Below are 27,552 nucleotides of genomic sequence, written 5' to 3'. Positions count from 1 at the left end.
TATTGTTATATGTATTGACACCACAGTGTGTGGCCGCCTTAACTCTTGAGCCCGACGGGGCAACGATGGAATAAGGTTTTTAATGTGCCCTACTGTGGTGATGGCTAGCCGGAGGAGAACCCATGAGATTTTGTATTATATGTGTAACAAGCCCTGCAGGCATTGACCAATTCAAACAGTGTGCACAATATTAAGGGGCCCAAAATTTAAAAAGAAGTTGTGTATGTCCATTGATATTGGATAATCATTAGCATTGCATGCATTACTTTGCTTACTGAGCTTTAGGCTCACAGTTGTCTTGTGTTGCAGGTAGATAAAGAAATGTGTGAATGACATGAGGAGAACTGAAGCATGGTCCTGACCCTGATTTGTACATATGAACATATCGACCTTTTTGTGGGTTATTTCAGTTATCAGTGAGATGTTTGTAATAAAGTATGAAGTTATGTTTTGAAAACAAATTGGGTTATTTAATACTTATGTATAATATGTTTGAGACCCACTTTATGTTTAATGTAAATAATGTGAAATAAGTTTTCAAGTTTAAAAAAAAAAAAATGTCCAGACTTTTGCAGTAATAAATTATGATATAGTTTTAAAACGTAACACCTCAAATATGGTTTTAACTAAAATAAGTGAGAGTGTTACAGTGTAAGACAAAAATGTAAAGAGCATCACGGGGCCAAATTCTGATAGAACAGGTCCACACACCACTTGGTCCTGAAATGCTGGATGTTCTCATCGATAACAGTATTAATTGGTAGCCTGGCAACTAGATGCTCAATATGTTTGATGGCAAACATACCACAATCCCCACTGCATATAATCGATTTTGTGTCAATAAAAGATAAAAATAACTTTAATTTTCCAATTTTAAAATCCACTAATTAAATAGGGGAATACCTTGTGATGGACCCAAAACGGGTATGTTTTAAAAATTTATACTTGCAAGCGCACGAATCGTATATGGAATATAGTGTTCGTGTAAGCACGAGATCGAACCCAAAGGAGTTGTCTACAATCGAAAAGAGAAAACTATTTTAAATCAAAAGTAATAAATTCTAACCTCTCTCCAAAGATTGATGAGTTTTAATATTATGAACATAAAATAAAAGATTGAAAAATAAAGCTATTTAAGAGAATAAAAATAAAGCAATAATGATTTGAAAATAAATGTTAAAAGAAAAGATTATTAAGATACTAGGATCCACAAAATGTAAGTTTAATAATATTTATTAGTATATTGATTCCTAAGTTTTAGTGATAGTTAAAATAATTCAAACTATCATTTTCCAAATAGATTTATAATTTTAAGCACAAATTACTTCTAAAAAGATAGGATTTTTCTTCACTTTTCAAAATTATAATTTCAAAGCATTTAGTGTAAATCAATCTAATGAAATAACAAATAAATCAATGAACATTATTTATAAGGCAAAACATAACATTTTTGTTCTAAGCATGGATGTGTACAATTTAATGACATATCTTACACAAAGAATATTATGTTTTTGCACTAATGGATGTGTAAATATGTGCTAACAATCGAAAATATATGATATTTAAGATGAAAGAAGATATTTAAAGAAGAAAATTCCATAAACTTTGTTGCACAAAATGGGAAATCAACATACAAAATAAATACTATCTAGTTACAAATTATTTCATCATCACCTTAATAATCTTAAAAAGATTAGAAACACATAACTAGAATAGCAAATACAAACTAAAAAATACAAACTAAAAATTACAAACATAAATAGGAAAATTTGGAGGAGAAACCCCCAAATTTTTCCTCTAAAAATACATAGAAAGTAACCAAAAAGAATAAAAAGATGAAGAGAATTGAGAGGTTTTGAATGTGTAGAAATTATGGTATAGTAACATCTCTCTAAAATTGACACCCAAATCCCTTATTTATAGCTAAAAGATGAGTATTAAAATAATCAATTTAAATTGATTAAATTAATTAAATTAATTATAATATGGCAAATAGGGGTAAATTATAGGGTGTAATAATGATATTTTGGGGTAAAATATGTAGAACGTGGGGTAAAAAGTGACATTTTTTAATACATGGAACAAAAGTACATTGTGGTATTTTATGGGCTCAAGAAAAAATAAAGAGGAAAAAAAACAGCTTTGTGGTGGCTGTTGGGTGCTGGGCGTGGGTGGCAGGGACGGATTAGGAAGGGGAAAAATGGGCTTGGTCTTGTTTTGGCAGCAGCTGGGTGAGAGAAGCTTCATTGATGCTGGCAGGTGGGGATTCGGCTGCTTGGAGGACATGGGACCGTGGGCTGAAGCTGGGAGGAAGGCTGCTAGTTGCTGAAACAGAGAGGCTTCATTGATGCAGTTGGGACTTGGGGCTGGAAGCTTGGGCTTCACGTGATGAGCCTGGAGACTTGGGCCTTGTGGCTGACAATGTTTCAAAAATGCCAACTTTCCTATATTTTCTTCCAAAAATACCATTTTTCTCTCATTTTTCTTGTTTTTCAAGTGCAAATAAAATACAATAAATTCCCTATAAAACAAATATAAATTAAATTAAAACTAAATAGTTTCAATAATCAAATATACCTCATAAATTCCATGAAAATATTAAAACTAACTATATGATATACTATACAAGATGTGTAAGACAAAAATGTAAAGAGCATCACGGGGCCAAATTATGATAGAACAGGTCCACACACCACTTGGTCCTGAAATGCTGGATGTTCTCATCGATAACAGTATCAAGTGGTAGCCTGGCAACCAGATGCTCAATATGTTTGATGGCAAACATACCCCAATCCCCACTGCATATAATCGATTTTGTGTCAATAGAAGATAAAAATAACTTTAATTTTCCAATTTCAAAATCCACTAATTAAATAGGGGAATACCTTGTCTTAGTCTGAGGACACTCCTCTGGAGGAATACGACAATATGAGAAAGGCTTTGCATTTTGCTCAGGATATACCTGGAGGTCCTCGTGGTCGTCAAACATGCCAGAACACCATAACGACGAAGGCAACAATAAGCACCAAGGCTTGATCGCTTCCTCCATCAGAGCGGGACTGAGCACGCTATGGTTGGAATCATAAACGTTGATGCACCACATTGGAATGGAGACTTCAATGGCGATCCAATGTGCGGCTTTCTCGACGTGCAAGGCAAAATATACTTCTCTCACATTTTGCCATGATACAAGGAATTGATTATCATCGCCCTTCAACATTCTCAGCACATCGTCGTCCCATGTATACTTAGTGCCGGTCTCTCTGAAATGATTCCAACGACCTAGCACACTTGGGGGAAGGTGGTGTTCATGATCGCAGCATTCTGCCGAAATGCAGCATGGTAAAAGTGGCGTCGGCGGCGTAGCATGTGCAAAGCGGCATCAATATGCTAAAAAAACATAAAAATTTGTTAGTACCATCAATATATTTTAAGATTGAATTGAAAATATAAATGTAATTTACATACCGAATCCCAAAGCCAAGTCTGGACTGTCAGCAACTGTAAGAACCATGCCACACCGTGCGTCCCAGTATACACGTTGCGGTCTCTCTTATTGTCAATCTTCCCGACGATCCACCTATGGAAGCTCTTCTCTTGCTGTGGGTCACACTTCCTCAGTGGTTCAGCAACTAGCCCCTGTTTATCTAGTCTGATCTTCTTTGTTGGGTCGGTGAAGTCATCAAAACGCTTGGGCCTGCGTTTCTTCCTGACAACTTCAAGGCCAGCTGCCTCCTCGGGCTGCAGTACTCGTACACTGGGACTGTCAGGATCACTGGGAGCTACAGATGTTTGGGCCTGTAGAGTGGAGGGCTGATCACTGCGCTCGTAGTCTGCAGGCAAGATATCAGACTCTGTATCTGATTTTACGTCGGTGGATCGACCTGAGACCAGTGAAAGCAGCTGCGCCAACTGAGCCATGATCGTGGTCTGATTCTGTAGTAAGGTTGCCTGGCCCTCCTCAACCCTCTTGAGCCTCTGCAGAAGTTACTCATAATCAGGCTGGGCAACCTGACTAGATGAAGCTGCACAGGCCTGTGAAGTGCCCTCATCAACCCTCGGGACATCCTCATAAAAAAGGGAGGCTTCCTTTGCAACTTCTGCTAGCTTCTCTGCCTCCTTCTCAGGTACCACTACTTCATCCACTGTAGTCCCAGCCTCCAACTCACGGAATAACCTGGAATCAACTTCTGGGAGGCTATTGTAGTAGACTACTTCACCAGGACGTGGCTTTAGCATGGAAAATACCACTAACTGCATAGTTGAATAACATGTGTCAGAAAAACTTTAATAAAATAAATCGTTAAAGCATTAATTTGTGACATTTAACAAGATAAAATGGAACTTACTCGATGATTGGCGAATATAGGAGCCAACAGAGCTGTCGAAATAGTGATATCAGTCTTCGTAGCCCAGCTGAGCATCCTGGGAATCTGATTCCCACTGTTCTCATCGAACTTACTCCTGAGAGAAGGCATGGCCTCAAAAGCCTAGTAAAGAAGCGCGGGTGCATAGCAAGTGAAACTATACTTCGCCTCCTTCTGTTTTTTGCTTGACCCCTCTTTCTTCTTCTCCTCATAGTGTTTCAATTACTTCTTCATGTCCTTTTGAAGGCCTTTGCTAACCTTATTAAATGACAACTTCCCCCAAGGATACTTGAAAAAGTAATCAATATCCTCAACCATCATCAGGGAATCTCCCCATATCGTTGTTGTCTTCTCTGGGGCATTCAGTACCCCCTCTATCAAATAGCACAAACCCAGCTTAAATGTATCTTCTGGGTTTGTGGAGGCTTTCAATGCATCTTCCAACTGACCAAAACTAACCTTCGAATCACCATTAAAATATTCCTGGATGATCCGATCACTTGAAAGATGCTCTTTCAATTCATCTGGGGACGGTGATTTCCCAAAATTTAGCCCGGTAACTAGGGCAAACTCTGCAATACCAAATCTACACAGAGTGTTGGCCAGGTAGAATTGACCCTCTTCAGGCTTCTTACTTTCTACCTTACGCAACATTAGCTGATGCAGCAGAACCCCATAAAAACTAAACGGTTTTGCCTTAAAGAACTGTCCCAACGGGCATGCCTGTGCCCTTTCAATAAGACCATGCCTCTTAAACTGCTCTATAAGGGTATCCAAGTAGGCACTACCCTTATAAGTGACACGACCAGGAAAGTGTTTCTCCAACGGCACAATAAGTTCAGGCATCTGGAAAAAAAAACAAAAAAAATGTTAAAAAAAATGTTAAAAATGTAAAACAATCTGGTAAGGCAGTTACTATTGAGGCAGAAACAATCGAGTTCTATCGAGTCTTATCGATGCCTATCGAGGTGGATTCTAAAATCACAAAGAATAATATAATCGGGTTACTATCGAGTCTTATCGAGGCCTATCGAGGTAAGGCAAAAAAACCAAAGTCTAGTCATATCGAGTCCTATCGAGGCCTATCGATTCCTATCAAGAAGGGTCCTAAAAATCCCAAAGCAGTGTATCATCGAGTCTTATCGAGTCCTATCGAGGTACGTTCTAAAAATTCCCAAAGCTGTGTATTATCGAGTCCTATCGATTCCTATCAAGGTAGGTTCTAAAAATTCCCAAAGTCGTGTATCATCGAGGCCTATCGATTCCTATCGACTCCTATCGAGGCACAGTCTAATCCATTCCTCATCCTATACTATCGAGTACTATCAATTCCTATCGAGTTTCATTAAAATATAAAAAAAAAACCCAGATTTCTTCATTACCAGCCTCGATCTATCCTATGAACAAAAATCAACAAAAAAAACCAGGCACATACACATATTGCAAATTAAAAAAGAAAACCCTCACCTTCGCTTTCTTTGAGGTTGTTTCCTAAAAATTTGGTTGCCTTGCTCGACGTTTTCTCCTTCCCCTTCTCCGATCGTCAAGTCCGACCTTTTGGGAGCCCTTGTTCGTGTTCGTGGAAGACAATGAAGGTTGGGTTCTACGGATTCAATCGAGTCCTATCGATTTCAAAGTTTGCTTGGTTCGGGTATTTTGGGAGAGAATACAAAGAGTTTGAGAAAATTATGCCAGGGGTATTTTGGGTAGTAACGGGATTAGTAGGACCAAAACGAGAGACTTATAGGGGTAGGGTATTTTTCAAACGGAGTGTCACTTATTGCATTAAAAATCAAATTTCCCTTACAATATTGCATATTTGAAGGCAATAACTGAGTATATGCGACCAGGCTGATTGCCCATAATTATGATACCCGATAAGCCAATGATCTCCTGGTCGATGGCCGAGCAGATACGCTCACTTAAAACTGACACGCGCATCCCACGTGTAGATCAATCCTGCCACGTCATCAGGTAGTCCGTTTTAGGGTAAACAATTTTATTTTAAATTTAAATCATAAATTTCTTTTTAAATTACTCAAAATTTGCAGATTTTAATAAGTATAAATAAAGTAATTGAAGTGGAGACATTTTTGTCAATTTATCATTTATTCCATTCCATTTCCACACCAAACAAAATAATATTGATATCAATGTTTATTCTAATAACAAACCAAATATAGTAATAAATTATTATTACCATTTTTATTCCATTCCCATAACCATTACTATTTCATTCAACCTAACTAAACGCCACCTAGAATAAAATGGAGTAAGCTATTTTTTACGAAAATATCTCAAGCATAATATATATACATTCAACCAATTTAAGTATTAAATAACATTATTTATTTTATAAACACTTTTTACATAAAATAAAATTCACATTAACTATTACAAAATTTATATATTTTAATTTTATAATATTTTTTATCAAAATATATATTTTATTTAAAAATATAGTAGTGATTAAAAATCATCACTACCTATAGTTATTTTAAGTATTTTTGGTACATAAGTAAGTTGTAACTTTAATTTTTTTTATACATAACGATGTATAATGTAGTTAATGGGCAACTTTTTATAAATTTTTAGAAAATTCTGAATAATTTAAAATGTCGAAATTATGTTTCAAATAGCTTATTGCACGCATATTTGTTTTAATATATATATATATATATATATACTCGTGCAATCGACTATCTAAAACCTGATTTCGGTATCCTAAACTATCCATAATTTTGTAAAATTTTACAAGAGATATTAAAAAATACTAAAAGTACTTATCACTATCCAATTTTTTTTGTTTTCAAATATAAATATTATTATTATCCATTGATATGTGTATGTAAATGTTCTCTATTTTAAATTTCATATATTAATAATGAGAATTAGATGAATTGGGTGAAATGAAAGAAAAGGCATTACAATGGCAAAGCTTTTCCTATTCCATTCATTTCCATTACTACAATCGAGTCGGAATCTCATGATAAATAGGAGCCGTTTTGCAGTACTAAATTCACATTTCAACGCTAAACTCTTTCAACCCAAACCTTCCCTCCTTACTTCCATGGCTTCCTCTGAGAAAGACGCTGCCTTGGCTGCTGTTCCTTCCGATTCTCCCACCATGTCTCTTTCCCTTTCTCTTTCTCACTCTCTTTCCTTTCATCTCTTTTGTTTTAATATTCAGAATCATCAATGTCTTTTTTTTTTTTTTTTTATTTGTTTAAAATGTGCAGATTTGACAAAATTATCAACAAGCAAATTCCCTCCACTGTGGTTTTTGAGGACGATAAGGTACTCATTCCATTTGTGTGTGTGAAATTGTTTTGGGATTTTCTTGTATGAGAATATTTTTGTGTTTGATTATGCCCTTGTTCTGGGTTTATGCCTGGTTGATTATGTTGGAATAAGTGAAAATTGAGAAATGGGTATTATGTATTGTGTTTGATTTTTCCTTCGATTTACTTGTGTATGATATTTGAATATTTTCTGAACGAATTTGCTTTGAGTTGCTGGAATTAGCGCTGGTTGGGTTGGGTTGGGTTAGTGTGAGGAAAATTCCACTGTTGGAGTTCCTCCTAAAGAGGTATGATGAGTTAGTGTGATTAGTTTGTAGCAATACATTTAAAATTGAACGTAGTTACATTGAAATGGAAAAGGGATTTGTGTTGTTGTTGTACAAGAATGTGGTTGTCTATTGAGCTAAGTTCTTTGATCATGTTATAGAAAGTAATTTGACTGAGTTGCCAAAGCCATAAAAAGTGCAGTTTCAATGGAAAAGTAAGTGTTTTCAAGCTTTTAGCTGTGTCAGATTGTAGATATGAATTCGTGTCACAGTCATCCGAATGTGTGATTTTCTGAGCCTCTCTCTTAATAATTGAGCGGCGGATCTCATTTCTAGCAAACTCGGTTTTGCTTGCTAGATGTCATAATTTGTTTCATTGCAATCTGATGGCTTTGGAGTGGTCAGTGGTGTAAATAATTATATTGAGATATTTCCTATTGAGTTTCTTTTTAACACATGTCTTACTACATACTCATACCCCATAATACTTGTTTTAAGTGAACTTATCAATTACTTGATATGATGTAGCTATTCTTTCTTTTTTTCCTGGAGTGATGCTTCAGTAGTGAATCATTTAGTTCTGTTGTATTTGAAACAGGTCCTTGCTTTTAGGGATATTTCTCCACAGGCTCCCACACACATTTTGATCATTCCAAAAGTTAAGGATGGTTTAACTGGCCTTTCCCAGGTATTTTATAGTTTCTTCCTTGTCACTCGCCCTCACAGGCATAGTTTCTTGTTCTTTCAATGGAAACACCTGGACTGAAACTAAACTTGTTTAGTAAACCAAGATTTTTTTTTTCTGTTTGTATGAAATCTAATATATTCTTTGGGCCCTAATCGTTGCGGTCTTGTTGATACTATCCTGAATTCAATCATTCGAATATTGAGTTTGCCAAGGAAGGATTCTTTCGGGTTGACTAATTATTTAAATATATCTATTTTGTCAACTGATTGAAAGAAATTAAAACTCTGTTGGTTTATGTTTTTGAGAGAAGCTTATATTTTTTCTAGTCTCTACTTCTATATTTGGTGACTAAGGTTTCTTTGATTAGTTAAGCTGGGCCAAGGGTTTAGACTTTAGATATTGAAGTTTGGCTTTGGAAGATAGGTTGAGTACTATTGGGGGAAGTAATAAATATGATGACATGTTCAATGAGTTTATGCTTCAAAATGAGAACTCAGCATTCGGAGAGTTTCTGGCAGTTTCATCTTTCACTAGTTTTGGCTGTAACATGATATAACAATTTAGTGAAAAGAGAAGGAAGAAAAATGCTCTATGCATATGGATGTAGAACTTGTAATATTGCAAAAAGATGAAGGTTGAAGTTGAAATGGAGTAGAAAAATTTAGGATGTTCATGTGCTCACTACAGGTATCTTTCATATTCTGAACAAGACCAAGTTTGTGTTTTCTTGTGAGTGGTGGTGACCCCAAGCTCATGTCATTTTCTTAATCTCACTTTACGGTCACAAATTCACAATGTTCTGTGGATGGAATAAACTTATCTTTTCTGTAACAAGATGAAGGGAACACGTTGATAACATTACTTTGGCTTATCATCTCTGTTTAGTTCATTTCAATGTTAACTAACCAAATACTATTTGGAGTGACTAGTGGACCAAAATTCGGCATTTAATGTTGCTCTTCCATAACATGCCTATTATTAAAATCGACGGAAGTTAGTATGTGCTACAATATTGTTCTGAATTTTTCACTATGCCAAACTTACGTATGAATCTTTTCAAACGTGATTTCATTTTCTTTATTTAGGCAGGAAATTAAATGACAAATGCTGTCCGGCAACATGAATTCATTTTCTTATTTCTCTGCACTTTGCTTACCAGGCTGAGGAGAGGCACTGTGACATTCTTGGCCGACTTCTTTACACAGCCAAGCTAGTCGCCAAGCAGGAGGGCCTCGATGATGGCTACAGAATTGTGATCAACGATGGGCCAAATGGATGTCTGTATTCTTAGAGCTTGGAGTTCTAATGTTTATGATAGTTCTCTCACATCTTAAGTGTATATCCGAAACTAAAAGGACAACCAAATCTTTTGCTTTGCAGGTCAATCTGTTTATCATATTCACGTCCACTTGCTTGGGGGACGGCAAATGAACTGGCCACCTGGCTAAAGCATGGTTGGACGTTCAGGCCATCAGGGTGAGTGAGCATGGTTTGCAGGGTAACGCTAGTCACTATTCTGCTCTTACCAGAAGTATAAACTATTATAACTCTTCTTTATTCATTTACTATCTGGAATGCTGTTTGTGATGATATGAAGATTGTGCCTTTAATAGATGGTTTACAACATGTCAAAACTAGCATTAACAATAAACTGGATTGTTTCTGATGGCCATTTGTTGTGTTGGAACTTTACAAATACAGTAATGATCTCAGTTTGTGCAATCATATGAAACTTTGAAGCTTTATTTAAGCTTTTGATGCTATGGGGTATGCAGTCAGCTTACTTGGTCCATCCATGCGTCTGTGCTGTGTGCACGTCATTTGTGTGCACACTGTGCCATCACAGCGGCTATATATGGCACTTGAGTACCTTCTGTGCGATCACTGGCAGTACTTGAGTACCTAGCAATAGCAACACACTTGCAGCTTTCGAGTGCTTGTTAATAAAGTAGGTACTCGTGAGGATATACTGAGGGACCAACAGATTGTTATGTACTGATAATTTTGGGAAGTTGTTTGCCATATTTCCTAACCATAGATTAGGCCAACCTTGAACTGAACCACATTAAAAAGATCTTTGTGAGTGTCTTCATTACATTTTAAATTAGATTAATCCAACTTAATCACCCTATTGATAAAGGTGATTTAATTCATTCAATTGCCATGAAATCATCACTTGGTGGATTATGTTATGTAGGTGAATATAATCCATTATTGTGAGGAGCCTTTGTTCAATCCAATGATTCTCCCATTAGGTTCTCTCTTTTTTGTGTGTATATTTATATAGGGTAATTCTATTTTTTGGGTTGTACTGTACTCACCGAAACACTTCATCTATGGACACCTTTGGATATAGATCCAAAGAATGTGATTTTTTTAGACTAATTGGCTTTCATGGGACCTAAGTGTAGCAGATTGTACACACAGAAACAAGGAGAAAGAAAAGCTCTCCAATTGTGTGACTCAAGATTCTCCTCCTTATGAAAAGATTCGTGGTTGCGATCCAACTTGGTGGCTCCTCCACCATGGTGAACCGCATAAATCTAACCATAGAAACTTGGAAGCCCTTGGTTCTATCTCTTTCTTCCCATTTGCAAGTGTTGAAGTGCATTGTAGATATTAATTCCAAGTGAAATTATTTTTGCTTTCCTGTCTTCTCCAAATCCGACACTAATAAGACCGAACCAAACACGTCCTTCCCCTTTTCTAAAAAAGCTGAACTCAACTATTATCCATAACCATTTCTAGGTTAGTGTCAATTTTGAATTTTGCTGCTTTCATCTGAGTTTAGTCTTTTACACATTCTTTGAAAGAGATGAAACACTGCTTGATTTCACCTAGGCCTACTATTTCTGCTTCTTCTTTCCTGATGAGATTTATTAGATTTTTATCCAATGGTTGTTTTTTGATGAGCATGGTGCACCTTTTTTATGCAGTGGGTTGGATAGGTGAGGAAAACCCTAAATATGTACATTCTTTCTTAGGCTTATATAGTCACTACAATAAAGCTAATAAAATGACAAAATAAACTTCTAAACTATTCTAAATAATATTGCCTAATATATCTCTTACATCATAATTGCTCTCTCTCTCTCCATATATATTTATATGGGTTTATACTTTTTTGGATCTGTGTTTTTTTCCGATTACTTGTTTAGACCTTGTGTTTTAAAAAATTTATTTTTGGACACTGGATTTTGTAAAATGGTTCAAATAGACACCTAAACTCAATTTTGATGAAAAAAATTGAATATATCAACACCGTTTTCAAGCATAATGATTTTTTTTTGTTATGAATTATTAGTTTGATAAATTATTTGTGATTTCAGTTGAGAAAACTTTGACCAAAATTGAGTTTATTGTTCTATTTGAATAATTTTATAAAACATAGGGTCCAAAAAGTAATTTGTCAAAATACATGGTCGAAATAGGTAATGAAACAAAACACAAGTCTAAAAAAGTATAAACCCTTTATATATATATATATATATATATTTATAGACTCACACTAAAACTACGAACTTCAACTTCAGCTCTTTGGGGAGTATCTTATAGAAAATGAACCAGTAAAAAAAGTGGATGATTTTGTTCCTTCCATAAATTACTTTGATATGCAAGAACTTAGTTTGTTGAGTACTCTAGGTTCTGGACCATAGAAAAATTAAAAAACAAACAAATCAGTGCTACACAGTTCGAATATGAGTTCATCACGAATCAAGAACATTTTTTTTTTCAATACTTTTGCTGATATATTCAACACCACCGACATTGCTATAGGCATTTGCCCCACACCAAAATGCCCTTTTCACATTTGTTCTTTTCTTCACCAAATGACACTGAATGTTAACTCCATCCACATCTCACTCCACATATCTCAAAATTCAATAATTGACTACTATTTGTATAACACACTAAATTGTTCATTAGAACTTCAAATACAAATCTATATCAACTTTTTTTTTCAACTCATAGTTTTTGTTTTTTGTTGTTGGATTCAAGCACTAAAATTTGGTAACCTTGAATGAGAGCACAATTTCCCACCTCTAATTTTTATGACCTCTAAATATTTTCATAGAATTTATATCAACTTTTCTTTTTCTCTTCATAGTTTTTGTTTTATGTTGTTGGACTCAAAGTATGTTTGGTTGAATTGATCAATCACTTCTCAAGTTTGGTACCTTAATATATTTAAGAAAAATAATTATCGTTGTATTGAATAGTTAAAAATTGAATTCTAGCATAATTTTTAGTTTGGTTCCCAAAATTTTCTAGTTACTTGGTAGTTTCTAAAAATTTATTGGATGTTTATCCATATGAATTGTGATGCGACAAAAAGGACTAAAATAGTAGTTTAACATACATTAAGATGAATAAAATATATTTATGGTGTGTGTACTAGGGCTTGCAAAAAAACCGAATAAACTGCTCAAACCGACTGCCCGAACAACGAAAAAATCGAAACCAACGGAACTAAAAATCGTTGAAACTGCCTTGGCAAAAACCGACATTAAATCGGTCGGTTTATAAGTTGGTCGCAAACCGCAAACCGAGCGTACAAACCGAAATCGACCGAATATGATTAGGTTCCAAATTTGTAGATATAACAATGTAACCATGTGTTAAGGTTTTCAAATCATAAAGTTAAAATCTATAAGTTAACAAATTAAATGAATCAATTTCATATTAAAAAAAAGCTAAAAAAATGGATTCCAATAATTTACATTTTTTTAACTTAAATTTCTTTAAAAATTATTTTTAAAAAAAATTAAGTTCGGTTTGGGCGGTTTTAATCGACCGAATCACGGTCTAAATCGGTTGGTTTTTTTTTGTGTTGTAAGTAGGTCGGTTGGTTTTTGGATTGCACTAATCCTAACCGAAAACCGAAATCTGGATTTTAGAATAGAAAAAAACCGCCCAAATCGATCGATGCTCAGCCTTAGTGTGTACTTATGAGATTAAGGAATGAGAATGGGAAATGAGTTTTGTTAACCTTATTTACTTCCCTAATTTTTTCGTTAAGAATGAGAATGAAATATGTTTGACACACACTAATTTGGAATTGAGGAATGAGATTGACAATCCTGCGAGATTGGAGATTGTCATTCTTATTCCTACTCAAATTATAAAATGTCATTTTTGCTCGTATTTAATTAAAATTGAATAAAATTTTAAAAAATAAAAAATGTATATTATTTTTTAAAATAATATATAATTATTTTAATAAAAGAGCATATATAATCTATTAAATTAATAATTTAAATATTGTAGTGGACAAAATTCGTATACTTGAAAAATAATAGTCCAACAAGCAGTCAGTCAGCCCAATAAGCTATCTAACTAGCCAAGAAGGCCCAAAGCCCATGTAAAATAGGCTCGCATATACAAAGTACCATCCAATTACCCAAAACCATACCCGGACCCGAATTCGGATACACTCAGTCAGCCAGGGACCTTGAAACAGTCAAGGCTCCCATCACGTTCGCCAAGAATCTCGGAATAAAACCACTTGGAGCGAGTCAAGCGAAGGAGAAAGACGGAGGAGGACGGAACGAGGAGGAGGACAATAAATAAGACCATCAGAGGTTGAGAAAAGGCATAAAATAATCACTGAACTTTCTTTACTCTCTAATTGAAACGAAGGCTACTCTATTTCTGAGCAATCCAGTCAAGCAAGACTAATTAGTCAGTCTGATTGGACCTGACCTAGTCGCTTGACTCCTCCGTCATCGCCACCGTCACTCTGACCATTTTACGACTCCTTCATCCATCATCATTTCGACTATTTATATCTTAATTTTATTACTTTCTATTAGCTCTCGTTACAACCCGACTGACTTGAGCGTCGGAGTCCCTTTGGCTGACACCCCACCGGTGCTCCCAATTGAACTCTCGTCTCTCTTCTTTTTGTTATTGACAGGTTGCTGGTGCCCATCTAATCAATTGTAGGAAATCACCTCTACAAATATTTATTATTTTTATTTGATTCAATAAAAAATAATATAAATACATTAATTAAATATTTGTCAATTTTTACTCGTGTTTTATTTAAAATTACTAATTTATTTTATTTATAATATATTTTTATTATATATAATATTTAAAAATTAATAAAAAATAAATTAATATCATAACTTAAAAATATATTTAACTATAATATTTATATAAAAATTTAGCTTATAAAAGTTCTATTTTAATCAATAGTATTTTTGTAACTTACGAATAATATTATTCATTAGAATAATGTTGATTCTGATTCCAATTCTTACAAATTAAGTAAACAACTTTTTCAAACTCCGACTCAGTAATCCGATTGAAGACCATTCCAATTACTAATGATTTCAATTGTACATCATTCTGATTACGTGTAAGTAAACACACCATTAGTAATATACTTTTAATATATGTTCAATATATATATTTAATATCAAATATACAAAGATGGTATTTTTGTTGTAGTTTTAAAATGATAGAAATGTTTTTTTTTTTAAATAAAAAATCCCACTTATCTTATAAATCTTATATATATATATATATATCTACCAAACATAACTTGGAATATTATTAATATTTGTGGGATCTACTTGATGCATTGTCTTATCAACTCGAACATAATATAAATATGCATTCATGATTTATGATCGATGTGTATAATTAATATACATGCATATATATATATATATATATAAATATTCAATATTGGTGATAATAAAACCATAAATAGCTAGGTCCAGAAAATATGAATAATTACAAAAATTTAATTTGTAATATTCTAATAATTAGACTCCTTTCACATGATCCATAAGAAATGTTGTCTCGCAGCCTAGTGTAGTGATTATGTGATTTTATGATATGTACAAAGTGTTCAAATAATCCCATTTCCAAACTCATAAATAAATAATGTAATTTTTATTTACATCAATGTACTATTCTTTCTAAGAACTCTTCAACCAAATATGGCATTTATTCATGCACAAATAAAATGAAAAATAAAAGACATTTCTTTGCTATTATGAAAGATGATAAAAATGAAAAATGTGTTTTTGTTGTAAGGAGTTAGAACACAATGTATATGTACTTTAATTGTTATCCCTTTCCTAATCAATAAACTTCAAGAATCATATATAAGGATATTTTTTCTTTATAATAAATGTGTAGATAACGAAAATTCTTAGTTTTAACGATTTTTATTTTTTTAATATTAATTTTAATAGAATATTCTTATATTTAACATAATATTCTTATATTTAACTTAAATAAAATAAAATAAATAATTAAAAAAATAAATATGATATTTTTGAGATATTTTACAATGATAATTATTTAAAAAAATAAATAATTAAAATAATAAAATAAGATATTTTTGAGATATTTTACAATAATAATTATTTAAAAATAATAAATAATTAAACAAATTAAAATAAGATATTTTTTTTAGATATTTTACAATGATAATTATTTAAAAATAATAAAATCATAGGTTTTATAACTATAATTAAATTCAATTAAACTTAAACTTACTTATTAGAATAATATCATATTAAACATATAATATAATTTACTGTCAGTTAGTAACACATTTTTTTTTAAAATAAACTAGTAAGAAACTTAAATTTAAAATTCACGTATAATATTTAATATTACATTAAATATATGGTATATAATTAATTGTCACTCCCAAATTCAAAAACTAGAATAAACATAAACTTAGAAAAAAATTATTTAATTAAAACATGATATTTATTTGAAATTTATATGACATTTATATAAATTTAATAAAAATAATTAATAAATTCTATAAATAAAACTATAGAAACATGTATTTGCACGTTACTTGTATCTAATATATATATATATATATGAGAGCGAGTACAATGCATCAACTTTTTTTTTTTATAATACTAGTGTAGCTAGTTTATATTTTCTACACCTCGATAAATTTTTTTCCAATTTTTTTTTATGACAATATATATTGTAATAATTTAAGACACTCTGCAAATTTTTAAGAAATTTTGAATAATTTACAGTACCGAAAACAAGGTACAAACAATTGACTTTTACACGCGTAAACAAAAAAATAAGTACCCGTACAGCAAGCTGTTTGAACTCTATTTTCGATACAATCATAATTTATTCGAAATTTCTTGAAAATTTGTAGAATGTTCTAAATAACTAAAAACACAAACTAGCTGCACTGTTGCTGCAAAAGAAAAGTACAATGTAATCACTCTCTCTCTCTATATATATATTTATTAGGTTTTGAATTTTGTCATGGTTATCTAAATTCAATGATTAACAACCGTCCAATTGATTAAAGGATTCTAGATTGAACAAATTTTATCACTGAATCGAAGGAAAATGTGATAAAATACAAGTCAATATACATACATGGCCTATTTTGTATATTGTGTTATGAGTGTCCCACAAGCCAACTAACTATTTTGCAAATGGTTTGAATTGAATCAATCTTATCTGTCAAACAAGAAGTTGGAATATTTTGATTAATTGATGATTGAGTATGGTGAGATGAACTTAGTCCATTACAAGACAAAACAACGCGAGAAAATGAGGAGGCTCGAAACTGAAAATGCTGACCTGCTCGTACGAATGGAGGCCATGTCCTCTCAAGCCACCGAGGCTCAGCCATCCCGCTTCCGAGGCCCAGTCAGCCCTATGCAACCTCTGGGAGACCTCACTCCTATCTCTAACAGTGATGGACCGAATCAGACAGTTCCATCACCCTCGGTAAGGAATTATCAAACTCCACCCACCATGTCTAACATTCAAAATTATGTTGTCAATACAGGCGAACAGGTAACCATGACTGAACATGGACATTCATCTGCGCCCGGATCACAGCAGATTCCGGGAATCAGCCAGCCAGCCGGTGCAGCTGGACAGCAACAGATTCCAGGAGCCAGTCAGCCAGCCGGTGCAGCTGGACAGCAACAGATTCCAGGAGCCAGTCAGCCAGCCACTGGACCCGGACAGCAACAGATTCCAGGAGCCAGTCAGCCAGTCACTAGACCCGGACAGCAGCAGGTTCCAAGTGCTAGTCAGCCTACCATTGGAGCCAGCCAGATCATCATTGGAGCTGGTCAGAATATACCTGAGTAACAGGCAATCGGATTTAATCACCCAGTCTTGAGCGAGCCAATCCGCCGAGCAACCACAAGCTCATTTCCAATCCAAGATCCTGAGTTGGCTCGAAAGTTAGCTGAGATGGAGGCGCTCATTCAACGGATTCCTGGGATGCCGGCTCCGATTAAGAAGAGTGCAGCAAGCTGTTATGCGGACTCTCCATTCGTAGACGACATTGCACTAGTGGAAATGCCAAAGAAGTTCAACTTCCCAAATATGAAGATGTTTGACGGGACGTCTGACCCGGATGATCACATCGCACAGTATAGGCAGAGGATGTTCACCGTTGCCATCCCACGTGATATGAGGGAAGCATGCATGTGTAAGGGGTTTGGTTCTAGTCTGATTGGACCAGCCCTCCAGTGGTATACTAATTTACCTAATAATTCTATTTCTACTTTTGCACAATTGACTGACACTTTTGTTGAGCAGTTTGCTAGTAGCAGGAAACTTGAAAAGTCTGCAGAAGACCTCTACATCATAGTTCAACGACGGGGTGAGCCTTTACGAGAGTACGTAGGCCGCTTCAACAAAGAAAAGGTTTCTATAACCCATTGTAATCAGGACACAGCCATCTCAGCCTTCCGCAAGGGACTCCGGTACGACTCAGACCTATACAAAGAACTTACCAAGTATCCTTGCAAGACGATGGAAGATGTTCTCGCCAAAGCCTGGGCACAGATCAAGTGGGAGGAGGATGAAGTTAACTATTATCACTCTTCTCCGAGGAAAGACACTCGAAGAGACTCGAGGGCAGGCAGACGGCAGAGTGATAGACGATCCGAGCCATACCCATATCCCAACAGATCAGAGAACAGAAGGAGGGAGTACAACCGGTCGTCCGAGACACGTCTGCGAGATGGACCAAAGATACCAGAATACAATCTTTCAATTTCACCAGCTGAAGTCGTTGGCGTACTGAAAGGACTCGGAGACAAAGTGAAATGGCCGGAAAGGATGAGGACTCCGTCTGACCAGCGAGACAAAGCAAAATGGTGTGAATTCCACAATGACCACGGTCACCGAACGGATGAGTGCATTGCCTTAAAACTCGAAGTATCCAACCTGTTAAAGCGTGGTCACCTGACTGACTTACTTACAGACAAAGGCAAAAGAACATTCCAGCAGGAGGCAGACAGGTCAGTCGTCCGAAGAGAAGTAACCCCGCCGAAACCACCTACTCATGAACGGACGGTGAACGTAATAACTGGTGGCTCTGAGGTAAGCGGAGTCACCCATTCAGCAGCCAAAAGACATGCCAGGCAGACCAACTGGGTCAAAGGAGAGTCCGACGAGACAGAGAAGAATACCATCAACCTACCAGCTCAAACCATCAGTTTCTCAACAACAGAGTCAACCAGACTCCTCAACCCACATCATGATGCTCTTGTCATTGCACTTTACATTGCTAATTGTCTTACTAAACGTATACTTATTGATAATGGTAGTTCAGCTAACATTTTATTTTTAAGTGCTCTCAGGGAAATGGGGATAGATGAATCAAAGATTATAAAGAAGACTACAATCCTCATCGGTTTCAGTGGAGAACAAAAGAACACACTAGGAGAGATCGAGCTACCTGTCTATGCCGAAGGAGTCAATCTATGCACAAGATTCCTGGTAGTAGACTCTCCGTCTGCTTACAACGTGATACTGGGACGACCATGGATACATGAAATGGAGGCAGTCCCTTCAACATACCACCAAGTTTTAAGGTTCCCAACTAAGTGGGGAGTAAAAGAAATTAAAGGCCAACAGAAAGATTCGAGAGCGTGTTACCAGACTACCATGAAACCCAAACCCGCTCAGTTATAGCAATTACAGGAAGACAGACTGACTGACTCCCAGTTGAACCAACCAGACATGGAGGAGTTGGACGAAGTCCAGATACATCCGGACTTTCCAGATCACAAAGTCCAAATCGGATCACGATTGGATCCTGACATCAGAACTAAGCTCATTGACTTTTTATCTGCCCATTATGATTGTTTTGCTTGGTCCCATGCGGACATGACTGGAATTGACCCCAAAATAATTGTCCATAAATTGCAGGTTGATCCAGACTACCCACCAAGGAAGCAAAAAAGAAGAAAATTTGCCCCTGAAAGGAACAAAGCCATTAACGAAGAAGTTCAAAAGCTTATTGATAATGGGTTCGTGAGGGAGGTGCATTATCCCGACTGGTTGGCTAACGTAGTCATTGTGAAAAAAAAGAATGGCAAATGGCGAGTTTGCATTGACTTCACAGACCTCAACAAGGCGTGTCCAAAAGACTCGTTCCCATTACCGCACATAGACATGCTAGTAGACGCCACAGCCGGTCATGAACTCCTAAGCTTCATGGACGCATACTCAGGATACAACCAGATCCTGATGCATCCAGACGACCAGGAAAAGACAGCCTTCATGACCAACTTAGGCATATTCTGCTACAAGGTCATGCCATTCGGATTGAAGAACGCAGGAGCAACATATCAGAGACTAGTCAACAAGATGTTTGCCGGATTACTGGGGAAGACGATGGAAGTCTACATTGACGACATGCTCGTCAAATCCCTCATTGCAGAGGACCATATCAACCATTTAAAACAATCTTTTGACATTCTCAGGAAATATAATATGAAACTGAATCCAACTAAATGTTCTTTTGGTGTGACTGCAGGAAAGTTCCTTGGGTACCTTGTAACCCAAAGGGGAATCGAGGCAAACCCAGCACAGATAGAGTCAATCCAAAGGATTCTTTCCCCAACGTGCATAAAAGACGTACAGAAACTAACTGGACGCATTGCAGCACTCAGCCGATTCATCTCAAAGTCTTCAGAACGATGTCACCACTTCTTCAACACGCTAAGGAAATCAAAAACCTTCGAGTGGACAGCTGAATGCGAAGAGGCACTGGGCCAGCTAAAACAGTACCTGACCAGCCCGCCTCTCCTCTCAAAGCCAAAAGACAATGAGACATTATTCATCTATCTAGCAGTATCCGAGACGGCAGTTAGCGCAGTCCTAGTCCGGGAAGAGGAAGGCAAGCAGTCTCCAGTCTACTATGTAAGCAAAGCTTTGCTTAATGCAGAAACCCGATATAGCCAGCTGGAGAAGCTTGCACTAGCACTCATCCACGCAGCAAGGAAGCTACGCCCATACTTCCAGTGCCATCCAATAACGGTCTTGACCACCTTCCCACTCAAAACAATCCTCCATAAACCAGAATTGTCAGGCAGACTTACCAAGTGGGCGGTAGAGCTCAGCGAGTACGAAGTAACATACAAGCCACGAACTTCCCTCAAATCTCAGGTATTAGCTGATTTCATTGCAGATTTTACACCTAACATGCATGTGCAGGCAGAAAAAGAACTTTGTTGTCTGACCGAGGGACAATCAGTCGGAATCTGGAAGTTGCAAGTAGACGGCTCAAGTAACACCAGAGGAAGTGGACTCGGACTCGTCCTGACTTCACCCCAAGGTGACATAATCGAACAAGCAGTCCGATGCGGGTTCAAAGCTACCAACAATGAAGCTGAATACGAAGCAATGATAGCAGGACTCGGACTAGCCAAAGACATGGGAATAAAAAAGATCGTGGTCTTCAGTGATTCTCAATTGGTAGTCAACCAAATGCAAGGTAGCTACCAGGCCCGGGATAACAAGATGACTGCCTACCTCAACAAGACTAAAGAGTTGCAGTCAGTCTTCGACGAGTTCACTATCAACCAAGTACCAAGAGGGGAGAACAGCCATGCAGATGCATTAGCAAACCTTGGATCCTCCATCCAGACAACCGACCCCAAGACAATACCTGTAGTATATCTCCAATGGCCAGCTGTCTGGAAAGATGAAGAAGAGCAAGTTAATGACATCTCCAACAACCGAACATGGATGACTTCAATAGTCGAGTACTTAGAACATGACATACTTCCCGAAGATAAGAACGAAGCACGTCGGGTCAAGGCTCAGTCAGCCCGCTTCACTATTATACAAGGTAAACTATATAAACGTTCATTTTCTGGTCCATATTTGAAATGCATTAACCCTGCAGAGGCCAAATACGTACTGGCTGAGTTGCATGAAGGAGAGTGCGGCAACCACTCTGGAGGACGAAGCTTGGCGCACCGTGCCCTAACACAAGGCTACTACTGGCCAACCATGCGAGCTGATGCCTCTGACTATGCCAGACGATGCGACAAATGCCAACGGTTCGCTCAGATATCCCACCAACCTCCGGAGCGTCTCATCTCAATCACGTCCCCTTGGCCATTCATGAAATGGGGGATGGATATAGTAGGCAAGCTTCCAACCGCACCAGGACAGAAAATGTACATGCTTGCAGTGACCGACTACTTCAGCAAGTGGATCGAAGCAGACTCATTCCACCAAGTCCGAGACAAAGAAGTAAAGGGTTTCATTTGGAAGAATATGATCTGTAGGTACGGAGTACCAAAAGAAATTGTGACAGACAATGGTTCTCAATTCATCAGTTTCGACTTCCAAGACTTCTGCAAGTTCTGGAACATCAAGCTCAGCTTCTCGACACCAAGGTATCCCCAAGCAAATGGACAGGCAGAGTCATCCAACAAGACCATCATGAACAACATCAAGAAGCGCCTCGAAAAAGCTAAGGGAAGATGGGCTGACGAGTTGCCAGGAGTCCTGTGGTCCTATCGAACCACAACCAGGACTGCGACAGGGGAGACACCATTCTCATTAGCTTACGGGATGGAGGCAGTCATCCCAACTGAGAGCGAAGTTCCGACAGCCAGATATGAGCTAACTACAGACGAAGAAAATTGGGAAAACATGTGCCATGAACTCGACACCATCGACGAAAGAAGGGACAAAGCACTCTTAAGAGTCTCAGCCTATCAACAGAGCATAGCCAGACATTACAACAAGAACATCCGCACTCGGACATTCAAAGTAGGAGATTGGGTTCTACGAAGAGTCTTCCAGAACACTAAGGAAGCTGGAGCAGGTAAGCTCGCCCCGACATGGGAAGGTCCCTACCTCATCACAAAGGTAGTCGGACATGGAGCATACAAGCTACAAACAAAGGAGGGACGCGATATCAACAACAGCTGGAATGATATCCACTTGAGACTGTATCACTCTTAACTTAACCCAGTCTACTTTCATTTTCTTTCATCAGTATTCTCACAAGATCTTCATTCGAGCAACATACTGACACTTATAATGCAGGAAGTGTCAGAACTACATTTGGGCTTGATCCCTGCAAAGGGTATGTAGGCAGCTCCACGGAGCGCAGCCCCCTATCACAACCATTTTTTCTTTATATATATACTACGAACAGTTCAATAACAAATCTAAATATAAATTGACTAAGTCACTTTATACTTAGATTGGGGGAATAAGACACTAATACTCCATAAGTCATTCAGCCAATCAGCATCCGATACAAGGACTACAAAAGCTACCAGAACAATAACTTAAACAACACTAACAAAAGCTACAACAAGCCATAATACAACAAAACTAGGTCAGTTAGATCAGGATACAATACTACATAAGAAAAAGTTCATACTACAACTAGAAAAGGCCCGACAAACTCTGTTATCCCACGACAATGAACACGAGTAGAAGAGGAATCAGTCATCCACAACCAGATCATTAGTAGTCATGATGCCAAAAGAAGTGGCTAACTCTTCGGCCCGGGTTATCTCTTCAGCCCTCATCTTCTCCAATTCCTCAAGATCAGCAATGTATTTGGGAACATCCCAGCTATCAGCCTTACCATCCCGAAACTCACTAGCCATTACGCCACGGCATTGGATCTCAGCCTCCAGCCCAATGACCAACATCCGATTCTCCAACGAAGCAACCTCGGCTTTCAAATCATCAACTTGACCAAGAGTCACTCTCAGCTTCTCGACATCAGCTTCCTTGGATTCTAGTTGAGCCTTCAAATCAGCTATGAGTTGATCAGACTCCTTCTTGGAATCTTTCAGCCGACTAACTTCACCCCGAAGATCATTTCTCTGACTCCTTACTTCCTTTAGAGTTGCCATTAAGGACTTGATTTTCTTCTTCAGCCAAATGACCCCTTGCAAACCCTGACACATAAAAAAGAAAATGTAAGACAACAAGAGAAATCAGCTAGTCGGCACAAACAAAACTAAATGAAATATTCGTACCTGGAACAAATGAGAAACAGTGGTATCAATTGACCCATCCGTACCAACCTGCTCCATTCTGTGATCATCTTCGGGCCACAACAACTTATCAATCTCTCCTAAGTGAGGCCCAATCTCACTATAGGCCGCAGCATTGGAAGGGAACGAAAGGGCAACGGTGTCGCTAAATGGGTCGGAAGAATCATCCCGCACAGCCTTCTTCTTTTTTTTCGTCTGACTCCGCGTCAAAACAGGGGGATCAGCCGGAGGCACAACAACCTCTCTATCAGCTTCTGAGCTCCCAACGGACGATTTCTTTGCTTGACGCAAACGTTCCAAGGCATTGGAACCGGTTAGAGGAAGTGTAAAGGGTCGGGACATAGCTACGTCTGCAAACAACCGCTCACTTGTCGTCAATTCAGTCAAAAAATTGGGAGTATATCCCAAGACTTCTAAACTTCTCTTGATAAACACAACACGAGGATTATCAGGACTCTGTAGAAGAGGAATACCTTCAGGGAGTTTTTCAACAGAGCGCCACAAAGAACTCTGACGAAGACTCGATTCAGACAGCAAATCACTCCACTCACGCTCCGCCTCAGGAATAGCAAGAATACTCTTAAGTCGACCAGAAGACTCCCTCGAATCCCAAAGGTACTCAACTCGAAGCCTACCTGCAAAATGATAGAAGTATCAGCACACAAAATAAAATAAAAACAACAACAACATGTATATGCAAGGAAACGGATTAGTAGGCAAGCATAAAAGACTCACATGCAGGAGACCATGAACAAGGTATCCTACTATCAGCAGGTAACCCCAACGAGACGAAAGGGACGAAGAAGTAACGGTCCTTCCACCTCTTATCTCCACTCTTCAAACTAATAATTAAAGGAGGGTCCTTCCCCCTAGTTGTTAACTGGTACCTACCTTTGTCATTAAGGTGTGCCTTCAAGTAGTAAGCTCTCAACAAGTCAGCCACCCCAAGTGTTATCTTGTGCCTTTCACAAAGGACTTCGAGAGACATCAAAATCCGCCATGAATTTGGCATTAGTTGTCCGGGCGAAATCTCGTGGTACTCACACAACTCAACGACTAATCGGGGGATGGGAAACCGAAGCCCTTCTTTGAAGGGAAGTTCATACAGACACACCCAACCAGGTAAGTGCCAGTCAGGCCGCTCTGCCTTAGCAGGAGCATGCAGACTGATGGTATCAGGGATCTCATAATGACGACGAAGATAGGTCAACTCACCTAAACTTATGGAAGACCTAGGATTAGAACTAAGCATACTACCAGAACCCGGCATACCACCATCAATAGGTTCGTTAGAATCTATTCCCCTTCCAGTAACATCACCTAAAGGACGACCCCCCAATTCTACTACTGTAATTCGGTTGCAATCAACCATCTCAGCAGAACTTTGAAAGAGAGAACTAAAATCTTCTTCACTAAACGAACAAGACAGTCGACAGACTGAATCAGCGTGACTATCACACCTACTTGTAGACATAATGAGCTGATCACCTAGAGCAAAACAACAGCTAAGCCTTAAGGAACACAAAAAAGACATGAAGAATATTTAGCTCGATACACAATCAAGAAGCGCTGGACGACTCATCAATCAATCAGTCAGACGGACCAAACATAAAAAACATATGATTAAACGAGGCAAAACAGACTACTATATCAAATTAGATTACAAAGTATTCAGTTAAACAGCAGTCAGCCTATAAGTCTCTACTAATCAGTCAGACATACCACTCAGCTCAAGGAACAGAAACACATGAATTAGACATACGCCTAAACAACAGAAATTCATATGCCACCATTGCAATCAGATCAAACGCAAACAGAAAATCTACAGGATCAAACAAAAATAACAGTTGAATAAACTAACCTAGCACGAAGAACATGAAGAACACGAAGAACACAAAGAACATGCATAAGGACATTGAAAGGAAAACAAATGAGAGAAAACTTACCTCTTGAGAAGCTCTTTTACTCCACACCTTGCACCTCCTCTCCAAGCCTTCCTCAAATGAATGCAATAGTAAAAACAAACCACCCTTATATAGGCACACAAATCCACCCGATTAGTGCCAAGTGTCAACCATCAGGTGGCCCTACCAAAAAGGATTTAACTTCCTAAGGACACTTAAAGTCTCAGAGACAAATGAAAATTCACATTGAGCGCACTAGGCCCACTCGGCCATCTCCCCCGGACACACTACCTCCTCGGCAGACCACTCGGCCCAAACACACGAGTCACTCGGCCACCCAGGCGAAGCACTCGGCCCACCCGGAGGAGCACTCGGCCATGCCGACAAAGCACTCGGCCACCCCGGTAAAGCACTCGGGGGAGCAATCAGCCATGCCAACGAAACACTCGGCCTTCCCGGAGGAACACTCGGCTCGTGCAGCCCATTCAGTCGGCCAACATGTGACCCACTCGGCCATGCCTCAGGGCCACCCCGTGGACCACTAGGCCAGAAGGCCGTTCGGCCCAAGCATCCAGTCGGCCCAAGCAGCCGGTCGGCCAACCAGGCCCGCGCGCATCCGCAATCCACTCGGACAGCCGGATGCATATGTGCTCATTACTCGGCCGGATGCGTAGGTGCGCATCACTCGGCCGCAAAGTAAGCAGCCAGTCGGCCCAAACAGCCGATCGGCCAACCAGGCCGCGCGCATCCACAGGTCACTCGGACAGCCGGATGCGTAGGTGCCCATCACTCGGCCGGATGCATAGGAACGCATCACTCGGCCACAAGTAAAATCGAGTATATTCTGTAACTATTGGGAAAATGGATAAATTCTGATGGAATTAATTTCTTTTTTACTCTTTGATAAAAGAATGAATTCTATACCAAAGAGTGAGGGACAAACTGTAGTGGACAAAATTCGTATACTTGAAAAATAATAGTCCAACAAGCAGTCAGTCAGCCCAATAAGCTATCTAACTAGCCAAGAAGGCCCAAAGCCCATGTAAAATAGGCTCGCATATACAAAGTACCATCCAATTACCCAAAACCATACCCGGACCCGAATTCGGATACACTCAGTCAGCCAGGGACCTTGAAACAGTCAAGGCTCCCATCACGTTCGCCAAGAATCTCGGAATAAAACCACTTGGAGCGAGTCAAGCGAAGGAGAAAGACGGAGGAGGACGGAACGAGGAGGAGGACAATAAATAAGACCATCAGAGGTTGAGAAAAGGCATAAAATAATCACTGAACTTTCTTTACTCTCTAATTGAAACGAAGGCTACTCTATTTCTGAGCAATCCAGTCAAGCAAGACTAATTAGTCAGTCTGATTGGACCTGACCTAGTCGCTTGACTCCTCCGTCATCGCCACCGTCACTCTGACCATTTTACGACTCCTTCATCCATCATCATTTCGACTATTTATATCTTAATTTTATTACTTTCTATTAGCTCTCGTTACAACCCGACTGACTTGAGCGTCGGAGTCCCTTTGGCTGACACCCCACCGGTGCTCCCAATTGAACTCTCGTCTCTCTTCTTTTTGTTATTGACAGGTTGCTGGTGCCCATCTAATCAATTGTAGGAAATCACCTCTACAAATATTTATTATTTTTATTTGATTCAATAAAAAATAATATAAATACATTAATTAAATATTTGTCAATTTTTACTCGTGTTTT

At 37.9% G+C, this 27,552-nt stretch overlaps 3 protein-coding genes across 6 annotated transcripts; 2 read left to right on the top strand and 1 right to left on the bottom strand.

The window, feature by feature from the left end:
- Positions 1-7,258: 7,258 nt before the first annotated feature.
- LOC133824821 (14 kDa zinc-binding protein) lies at positions 7,259-10,295 on the top strand. Its single transcript, XM_062257798.1, has 5 exons — positions 7,259-7,496; positions 7,607-7,664; positions 8,534-8,623; positions 9,783-9,900; positions 10,004-10,295. The coding sequence occupies exons 1-5, from the start codon at positions 7,297-7,299 to the stop codon at positions 10,069-10,071; spliced, it is 534 nt and encodes a 177-aa protein (XP_062113782.1). The 5' UTR covers positions 7,259-7,296; the 3' UTR covers positions 10,072-10,295.
- A 7,547-nt stretch (positions 10,296-17,842) lies between these two features.
- LOC133825858 (uncharacterized) lies at positions 17,843-19,576 on the top strand. Its single transcript, XM_062258751.1, has 2 exons — positions 17,843-18,073; positions 18,194-19,576. Exons 1-2 carry the CDS (start codon positions 17,843-17,845, stop codon positions 19,574-19,576), a joined length of 1,614 nt encoding a protein of 537 aa, XP_062114735.1.
- Positions 19,577-23,071: 3,495 nt separating this feature from the next.
- On the bottom strand, positions 23,072-25,979 carry LOC133824820 (uncharacterized). Of its 4 annotated transcripts, none has more exons than XM_062257796.1 (4): positions 25,872-25,979; positions 24,661-25,413; positions 23,908-24,560; positions 23,072-23,826 (listed from the first exon to the last, which is right to left on the bottom strand). In XM_062257796.1, the coding sequence occupies exons 2-4, from the start codon at positions 25,397-25,399 to the stop codon at positions 23,362-23,364; spliced, it is 1,857 nt and encodes a 618-aa protein (XP_062113780.1). In that variant the 5' UTR covers positions 25,400-25,413; positions 25,872-25,979; the 3' UTR covers positions 23,072-23,361. The 4 variants fall into 4 exon arrangements, with proteins under 4 accessions (XP_062113780.1, XP_062113779.1, XP_062113781.1 ...); XM_062257795.1 differs by lacking the exon at positions 25,872-25,979 and adding an exon at positions 25,787-25,840; XM_062257797.1 differs by lacking the exon at positions 25,872-25,979 and having other exon boundaries at positions 23,908-24,275; positions 24,399-24,560; positions 24,661-25,780.
- Positions 25,980-27,552: the final 1,573 nt, after the last annotated feature.

Source organism: Humulus lupulus, chromosome 3 (genome assembly GCF_963169125.1).
Source record: "Humulus lupulus chromosome 3, drHumLupu1.1, whole genome shotgun sequence".
NCBI lineage: Eukaryota > Viridiplantae > Streptophyta > Magnoliopsida > Rosales > Cannabaceae > Humulus > Humulus lupulus.
The sequence above is the reverse complement of the archived record's forward strand: the minus strand, read 5'-3'. Positions and strand labels throughout refer to the sequence as shown.

Coding starts and splice junctions, on each gene's coding strand:
- LOC133824821 (XM_062257798.1), top strand. CDS start 7,297: ATGGCAAAGCTTTTCCTATTCCATTCATTTCCATTACTACAATCGAGT. Junction 7,497..7,606: donor CCTTCCGATTCTCCCACCAT/GTCTCTTTCCCT, acceptor TAAAATGTGCAG/ATTTGACAAAATTATCAACA. Junction 9,901..10,003: donor CAACGATGGGCCAAATGGAT/GTCTGTATTCTT, acceptor TTTGCTTTGCAG/GTCAATCTGTTTATCATATT.
- LOC133825858 (XM_062258751.1), top strand. CDS start 17,843: ATGGAGGCGCTCATTCAACGGATTCCTGGGATGCCGGCTCCGATTAAG. Junction 18,074..18,193: donor TCCCACGTGATATGAGGGAA/GCATGCATGTGT, acceptor TTTGTTGAGCAG/TTTGCTAGTAGCAGGAAACT.
- LOC133824820 (XM_062257794.1), bottom strand. CDS start 25,459: ATGTCTTTTTTGTGTTCCTTAAGGCTTAGCTGTTGTTTTGCTCTAGGT. Junction 24,561..24,660: donor TTGTTCATGGTCTCCTGCAT/GTGAGTCTTTTA, acceptor ATCATTTTGCAG/GTAGGCTTCGAGTTGAGTAC. Junction 23,827..23,907: donor CTGTTTCTCATTTGTTCCAG/GTACGAATATTT, acceptor TTTATGTGTCAG/GGTTTGCAAGGGGTCATTTG.